Source organism: Octopus bimaculoides, chromosome 18, assembly GCF_046866305.1.
Source record: "Octopus bimaculoides isolate indiv1 chromosome 18, ASM4686630v1, whole genome shotgun sequence".
Classification (NCBI taxonomy): domain Eukaryota; kingdom Metazoa; phylum Mollusca; class Cephalopoda; order Octopoda; family Octopodidae; genus Octopus; species Octopus bimaculoides.
Window position 1 is genome coordinate 46589877 of NC_142945.1, and position 9116 is coordinate 46598992.

General features: G+C 38.8%; 1 protein-coding gene and 1 long non-coding RNA gene across 4 annotated transcripts in view; one reads left to right on the top strand and one right to left on the bottom strand.

The window, feature by feature from the left end:
• LOC128249938 (uncharacterized) overlaps positions 1–9116 on the top strand; it is a 228271-nt gene that overhangs the window by 180365 nt on the left and 38790 nt on the right. The window lies entirely within an intron of this gene.
• The window catches only part of LOC106867897 (4-hydroxyphenylpyruvate dioxygenase-like protein), a 12922-nt gene continuing 8739 nt past the window's right edge, over positions 4934–9116 (bottom strand). Inside the window, exons 3-5 of the mRNA XM_052974566.2 lie at positions 8362–8513; positions 7894–8012; positions 4934–5958 (exon numbers count right to left, since the gene is read on the bottom strand). Of these exons, the coding sequence (XP_052830526.1) occupies positions 5793–5958; positions 7894–8012; positions 8362–8513 (437 nt within the window). The 3' untranslated portion in view covers positions 4934–5792. The remainder of the gene's footprint in view (positions 5959–7893; positions 8013–8361; positions 8514–9116) is intronic.

The window sequence follows — 9116 nt, forward strand, 5'->3', positions numbered from 1 at the left end:
AAATTTCAACGATGGAGCCTTGGATCTAGGTTAGAAACCAGTTCTTTCTCTATTGGCAAGAAATCTTGAAATAAAACTGAACAATGACATGCACACATACAAGCACCCATACTGGAGCCACATGAAAAGCATGCAGTACACTCTGTAAAGCGGTTGGCATTAGAAAAGGCATTCAGCCATGGAGACCTTTCCAAAACAGACAACTAGAGCATGGTGCAACCCCCGGGCTTGCCAGCTTCTGTCAAACTGTCCAGCCCATGCCAGCATGGAAAATACAGGGTGTCCACAAAGTCTGGGTACATGGGGATTAACACATACTTTAAGAAATTATATTATTTCTTATATTTAATTGTTTGTTATGATTTTATTTACTCCATGTACCCAGACCTTGTGGACACCCTGTAGTTGTTAAATGATGATGATGATGATGGTGGTGGAGATGATATATATGTATGTGTGTGTATATGTATGTATATGTGTGTGTATGTATGTATGTGTGTGTATACACAATGCTTACAGGGGTATTTTCCTTCAGCTCTAGTGTTGATATTCATAATCAATGTCCCTACATTACGTCTCTATATATACATACACACATATATATATATATATATATATATATATATATATATATATACATATATGTATATATATAAAACAAAACAGGAAATTAGAAAAATTTTGTTATTATTTATAATACACAGCTGGGATTTACTCTGCCTACCTACCTACCTACCTACATATATATATGACATGTCATTGGGGAGGTTACAGCATTGGGCAAGGAGAGGAGGGGGGTTCTCATTTTATCAAATTTCCTTCAGGTATACCGTTTAAACCAGTCACTTTGTCATTCTCACATGCTTTTCCTCCTTACTCATTTATGAGCAATTATGTGAGCAACTGAAGGTTTAATGTTCACACAACATGGCCTGCCTCTCGAAAGTGGCGGTGATGTCTCATAACCGTGGCTTCATTCCCAAGAGATATCGGCTGCCTAGAAATCCTTTGTCTGTTCTTCCTCCTGAACGTGAATGATTTTTACGTGAAAAACACACCCAGTGCACTTTGTAAAAATAGCTGGTGTTAGGAAGAACTGCAAACCACAGAAACCAGACACTGGAGCATGATGCCATCCTCTTGAGTCATCAGACCCCTGCCAAACTGTCCAACCCATACTAGCATGGAAGACGGGCATTACATGATGAGGGTGATTGATGATGGTGGTGGTGGTGGTGGTGATGATGGTGGTGGTGGTGGTGGTGATGATGGTGGTGGTGAATACAATGATGCTGGTGGTGGTGGTAATGATGCTGGTGGTGGTGAGGTTGATGATGGTGGTGGATGCAAAAATATCACAAAAAAACTACTACTCAGAGTTTCTCATTCCCGTTCATCAGGCAGTTGTGATCCAGATTCTGGATATATTTTTTTACAGTGTTTTTGCAGTTTTAATATTAAAGCATTTTACTCTACCTCTGGTACTCCAGTATCATATTTTCCCCACCTTGTTTCACATTTGTGTGCTTACTCTAGTGTATATATATATATATACTCACGGTGGTGCACCAGCATGACCGCAGCCACTTGGCTGAAACACATAAATAAATAAATAAAAAATATATATATATATATATATATATATATATATATATATATATATGGGAGAATATACAAAAAATAACAACAGACGAGGACAGGTGGTGTAAATAACAAAAGTATATATTAGTATGACGCTCGGGAATACGGAAAGTCTTTGACGTTTCGAGCTACGCTCTTCAACAGAAAGAATACGGAGACAAGGAGAAAAACACGGAGAAAAAAAATTGAATAGTGTTCAATAGTGTTTATATATTGACAGATTGAGATTGAAAAGAAACCAAGGCAGTAAATAGATTTCATAACATGATTCTAATGTATTCTTTAGTTGTGTAAAACAAATCTATGCTTTTTCTATATTTTCTCTTTCCTTGTATATTCAACCATGTGGAATTAACAACCATACTTTCTATCTCATATATATATATATATATATATATATATATATATATATATATATATATATATATATATATATATATATATATATATATATATATATATATATATATATATATTATATATATATATATATATATATATATATATATATATATATACTATAGCCTCGGGCCGACCAAAGCCTTGTGAGTGGATTTGGTAGAAGGAAACTGAAAGAAGCCCATCATATATATGTATATATATATATGTGTGTGTGTGTGTATGTTTGTGTCTGTGTTTGTCCCCCCAACATCCCTGACAACGTCCCTGTAACTTAGCGGTTAGGCAAAAGAGACCGATAGAATAAGTACTAGGCTTCCAAAGAATAAGTCCTGGGGTCGATATGCTCGACTAAAAGTGGTGCTCCAGCATGGCCACAGTCAAATGACTGAAACAAGTAAAAGAGTAAAGAGATACACAATCAGTTTCTTTCTACCAAATCCACTGACAAAGCTTTAGTTGGCCCAAGGCTATAGTGGAAGACACTTGCCAAGGTGCCATGCAGTGGGACTGAACCTGGAACCATGTAGTTGGGAAGCGAGCTTCTTACCACCCAACCATGCCTTTATTGATTATTTTTTTTTAAGGTTGCTTTCTTGATTTCTGCAGTCATATGTTGAAGCTAAGTCCCCCGTCATTGTCCTTCGTAGATCTGTCATTGACAGCATAAGCAGGGTTAAGTAAGTCATCACAATAACATGTAATATTTCCATTGGTTGCTGACAGCTGCTCTTGTCTCTTTCTAGGTTTCATGACATCATTAGACCTGAGGGGTGTTCGACTCAGTGTACTGAAAAGCGTCGTGATGACTAATACATTGGGAGTGGAGTCTTACTGATGGGAAATGTGCACACGCACACACGCATGCGCGTGCATGCACATCCATACAAATGTGTGCATATGTGTGTGTGTGATTGTCATGTACCTTTATGCGTTGTAACTTAGCAATTCAAAAAGCAGAGTATCATCATTTAGCGTCTGATTTCCATGCTGGCATGGGTCAGACGGTTTGACTGGAACTGTACAAGGTTCCATTCTGATTTCGCTTGGTTTATACAGCTTGATGTTCTTCCTAATGCCAACCACCCCCAAGATTGTAGTAGGTGCCTCTTACATGTCACTGGCACAGGTGCCTCTTGTGTCAATGGCACGAGTGCCTTTTATATATCAATGGCACGGGTGCCCTTTATGTGTCACCAGCACTGGCCATGACAATAAAATAGATACCAGACAGATACAAGAACTGAGGCCTATAATGAATAACCAAACTCTTCAAGGCAATATCCCAGCATGGCTGCAGTCCAATGATTGGAGCCTGTAAAATGATTCAGTGATTCAAGATTGTACATATACATATGCACATCTCTTACTCTCTCTCTCTATATATATATTTGTATGTATGTGTGTGTGTGTGTGTGTGTGTGTGCATCCAGCCAATGCCAGGATGGAAAAATGGGCATAAAAAAATGATGATGATGATAATGGTGATGATGATGATGATGTGTCTGTATATATACAGTATAAGCTTTATTCAATACAAATCTACACAAAAGATATATTTTTTAATAAATACACAGCATTTTGCTTTCAGCCATGATTGCAGTGTTTCGTAATTATAAACCGTTAAGTACAAAGTGCAGACAAAGCAAAAGGTGGGGATGGTGGAAATGGAGGGAGCAACAAATAATAATAAAAAAAAACAAGCAAACAACAAAACAAAAAAAAACATATTTTCTTTCTCCCAATTAACTAAAGTAACAACTTATTGATCAGCTGCATTTATTGATTAATTATATATTTTTATGTTCCAGACAGGGAAAACGGTCCGCTTTTAATATATTTTTTCCGGTAGGGGAGCTGGCTGATGCTGCCCCTGCAGCATCAGTGAATGGTGTTGCTAGAGGCACAGATCATCATCATCTGAATGTCCACTCTTCCATGCTTGCATGTGTTGGATGGAATTCGTTAAGACTGATTTTCTACAGCTAGATGCCCTTCCTGTCATCAACCCTTACCCATTTCCCTGTGACCAGACATATTTTCAAGGAAGATTGCTAATGAAAAACTCTTGTTGACAACTATCATGTGATGTCAAGACAAGGAAACACTAACACACACACATATATATGCGATAGGCTTCTTTAAGTTTCCGTCTACCAAATCCACTCAATAGGCTTTGGCCTGCAGTAGGAGACAGCTGCCCAAGGTTCCCACACAGTTGGATTGAACCTGAAACCATGCAACTGGGAAGCAAACTTCTTACCACACAGCTACACCTGTGCTGGTATTAGTTTTCATTTCAAAATCTGGAAGACTCAAGCACAAGGGGGTTCTGGAAAGTTCTTGGCTTTGGATAAAAGAAACTACAAGATTAGTTAATTATGATTTTATTGAACATACTCCCCTCTCAAACTCACATATTTATTGCAGTGGTCCTTCAGTTTTTCTAAACCCTTTAAAACAACTCGGAAGGTTGGGCCTCCAACCAGGCCTTTTGTGATACCCTTAAAGCCAGGAACTTTTCAGCACCCCCTCATAATTAGAAGCAAGCCATTATTTCCTTTCTGCAAAAAAGTTCATTCTTGTCCCCCATCTCTAATAATCTGCCATTCTAGTTTCACACTCTTGTAATACTCCCCCCCCCCACTTGCCAAGCCTTTGTTCATGATCTGTCTTATATTCACCCTCTTGTACTTTGAGGAGTACATTTTGACTCCTCATCACCTCTGTTGAACATTTTACAGGTAATTATGTCAAAGGTGAATCAGAAAACATTTAAAAGCAAAAGATTTTTTTATTTGTGGTAGTTAAGGACAAATGGTAGAAATTAGAGTCAATATTATAGAGAATTCCTTGACAAATTCCATGAAGAACAACGAAACAATATTTGGTATTATGTAAAAACAGAACATTTTATTTTTTGGAAAATATTCTTTAGACATTGAGGTGGTGGTGGTGTTGGCAGTGATGTGTGACCCCCTAAGTTAGCCTTCACTCAGCAGTCTTATGACAAGGTACATTGTGATAAAGTAATGAATGAAACAAACAATAAAAAAGATTAATAACTAAAACCACCCAAGCCCCACTCACACTCAGTTACATCACCCAATTCCTCAACACCTCCACTTACACTTAGTTACACCACCCAACTCTACAACATCTCTCACTCACACTTAGTTGTATCACCCAACTCAACAATACACCTCCGCTCATACTCAGACATACTACTCAATTCTTCAATGCCTCCACTCACATTCAGTTACGTCACCAAACTCCAGAACATTTCAACTCACACTCAGTTATACCACTCAACTCTATAGCAAACCTCCACTTACACTCAGTTACAACACCACTCCACTCAGACTCTGTTACAATTCACACAGAGCATATCTCCACTCAGACTCTGTTACAATTCACACAGAGCATACCTCCACTCAGACTTAATTACAATTCACACACAGCATACCTCCACTCAGATTCAGTTATAATTCACTCACACTGAATTACACCGCCAAACTCCAAAACACCTCCACTCACACTCTATTATACCTCCCAACTGCTCAACACCTCCACAACTCATGCTCAGTTACACCACCCAACTCTGCAACACCTTTACTCACACTCAACTCACCTAGCCACTCACCCAAGTATTTACTAACTTAGTTCTGCATCACAACAACCACCTCCACCACCACAAGCAATAATATAGGCATGTGTGTGTGTGTTTGAGTGAAAGTGTGTGTACGTAAGTATCACACATCATGTTGTTGTTGTTCTGTTTGTAGCAGAGCTTGTAGGGACCTCCAGAGTGCTATGATATTGTTGGCACCAAACCCTGTGGCTCCCATTCTTTGGATGATTTCAAAGAAGAATGTGTTCACCTCAAAGATTGGTTTCGTAAACTTCTGCAGCAGATACCTGCAAAACAAAGACAAACAAACAAATAAATAAACAAACAAATAGGTGTTGGCATGGCTATGTGGTAAAAAGTTTGCTTCCCAACCATATGCTTCTAGGTTCATTCCCACTGCCTGGCACCTTGGGCAAGTGTCACCTATTATAGCTTCAGGCCAACCAAAGCCTTGTGAATGGATTTGATAAGCAGAAACTGAAAGAAGCCGGTGAGCTGGCAGAAACGTTAGCACGCCGGGCGAAATGCTTAGCGGTATTTCGTCTGCCGCTACGTTATGAATTCAAATCCCGCTGAGGTCGACTTTGCCTTTCATCCTTTTGGAGGTCAATTAAATAAGTACCAGTTACGCACTGGGGTCGATATAATCAACTTAATCTGTTTGTCTGTCCTTGTTTGTCCCCTCTGTGTGTAGCCCCTTGTGGGCAGTAAAAACAATAAGAAACTGAAAGAAGCCCCTTGTATATATGCGTGTGCTTGTGTCTGTGTTTGTCCTCCACCCACTGCAAATGGTGCTGGTATGTTTATGTCCCATAACTTAGTGATTTGGCAAAAGGGACCGATAGAATGAGTACTGGGGTTGATTCATTTGACTAAAATTCTACATGGTGTTGCCCAGTATGGCCACAATCTATTGACTAAAACAAGTGCCTAGAGCAGAAAATAATAATAAAAGTCGACCATGGCGGAATTTGAACTCAGAGGGTAAAGCATTTGGTGTGCTGAGAAGAAGAAAGAAGAATGCTTTGCAATTTTTGCCAGCAGTTTTTTCTATTGGCCCCAAGAGGATTATATGTAAAGATGTTTTTTAGCGGGATTTGAACTCAGAATGTTAGGAGCTAGAACAAATGTTAAGCATTTTGTCTGATGTGCTAACAATTCTGCCAGCTTGGTTTTTTTCCCACTTAGGCACAAAACAAGAAAATTTTTTTAAAAGACAGACTTAAAGCTGGTGATATTGGCCCCTGTATTTGACTGGTGTCTATTTTATCAGCTTCAAAATTCAAGTTGCTACATGGTCACTAAACTTGCTAGAAATAGCAGCTAAATCATACTCACAACCTTACAAATTAAAGCCATTATATTATGTATTTTTGTGTACACATCTAAAAATAGATGGGATGATCAAATCTGGAATATCTTTGACCATAAGTTTATTCCATCAAGACTGACTTAGGGTTATAAAAAAAACCCCTAAGAGAACCTCAGCAGAATTTGAACTTAGAACATAAAGGGAGATAACTCTATATCTCCCAGTATCTATTTACTCATCGTTGAATGATCATAATTCTAAGGCGGCACACTGGCAGAAACGTTAGCACGCCGGCCGAAATGCTTACCGGTATTTCGTCCGTCTTTATGTTCTGAGTTCAATTTCCGCTGAGGTCGACTTTGCCTTTCATTCTTTCGGGGTCGATAAATTAAGTACCTGGAGGCCGATCTTATCGACTGCCCCCCCCGCCCTCCCCCAAAATTTCGGGCCTTGTGCTCAGAGTAGAAAAGAATAATCATGATTCTTTCTCATTTTGGCACAAGGCCAGAATTTTTGAAGGAAGGAGCAAGGATGAAAGGACAAGGTTGATCTTGGCAGGATTTGAACTCAGAATGTAGCGGCAGAGGAAATACTACTAAGCATTTCGCCCGGCATGCTAACGATTCTGCCAGCTCGCGCCATCACAGCATGACCTTTTTGGGTCAATAAAATAAAATACCACTCAAGTACTGGGGTCACTGTAAGCAACTTACCCCTCCCCTCAAAATAGCAGACCTTGTGCCAAAACCAGAACCATTATTTCTTGAAGTGTCAGTGATTGCATATGAGGCTGCCTTATTGGTTGTTGTGCTGTTGTTTAACCCTAGCACAGCCTTGATAGAGTAACCAGACCTACGATCAAAGACATCCCATGCATGACCTTCCCACATAACTCAACTGCCATACTTACTTTGCCTTGTTATCGCCATGGTTTTTATCGTTACCATACTCGACATCAACCAAGATACCAAGGTCTTCCAGTCTTGAAACTGATTCCTTCATGTTTAAATCTTTCAACATTCCATTTATCTGGAATGTAAAATATTATTTGTTGGTACCAGTAGTACTGGGTATTGGTGGTGGGTGTAAGGGCAGAAATGGTGAGGGTTGTAGTATATATATATATATGACTAGTAGTAGTGTCAGTGGTAGTAGCCATTTTGGTGGGGAGGCAGTGGTGGTGGTGATAATGAAGTTAGGTAGTGGTGATGATATTGATGGTGAAGGTAATGGTAGTGGTGACTGTGATTGCAATCATGATGGTGACTGTGATTGCAATCATGATGGTGATTATGATGATGAGGACAATGGTGATGGTGGTTGTGATTGTTAATGTGATGATGATGATGATGGTGGTGGTAAATAAATTATAACCCACCTCTTTGTAATAAGTATGTGGAGGGTCCACAAACTGTAGACCCTGTAGTTTCAGAAGGTTGACAGTGTCGACTATGTCCCCTGTATGAAGGGCAACATGCTGGATCCCTGGGCCTTTGTGATCCTTCAGAAATGTGTCCACTTGGTTTGGTTCTGAAATGGTAAAGAATGATAAGAAGTTTATCTACTGGAAATAGGGGGAAAAAAAAGGCTATGTGTATATATGTGTGTACACACACACACACACACACACACACACACACACACACACACACACACACACACACATTAATATAAGCTGCTAGGTGCAATGTAATACCAGAAAGGAAAATTTGAATCATCACCAAATGCAACTAAGGGTGCCAAAGCACCTACATTGCTAGAAATAAGAGTTAAAGTACTCTTAATGCTGTAAGTAGAGTGCAATAAAGAAATAAATATATACATGGTCAAATTGAACATTAAAAATAATAAATGACAAAACAATAGTAAGACATACATATGGAGGATATTCAGGAAAGGTGGGAAAAAAGAGTGGATTTTTTACTTTTCAAGCATAGCTCTTCATCAAAAGGAGAAAGGAAAGGTCCGAAGAAGGAAAAAGTCCACGAAAAGCACATGTGTGGTTACAAATATATATATATATATATATGTATGTATGTATGTATGTATATATATGTATGTACATATATATATATTTTTTTTTTCATATAAAATTAGTGTACATGTAAACATAAAAGAGGCAACCCTTAACAG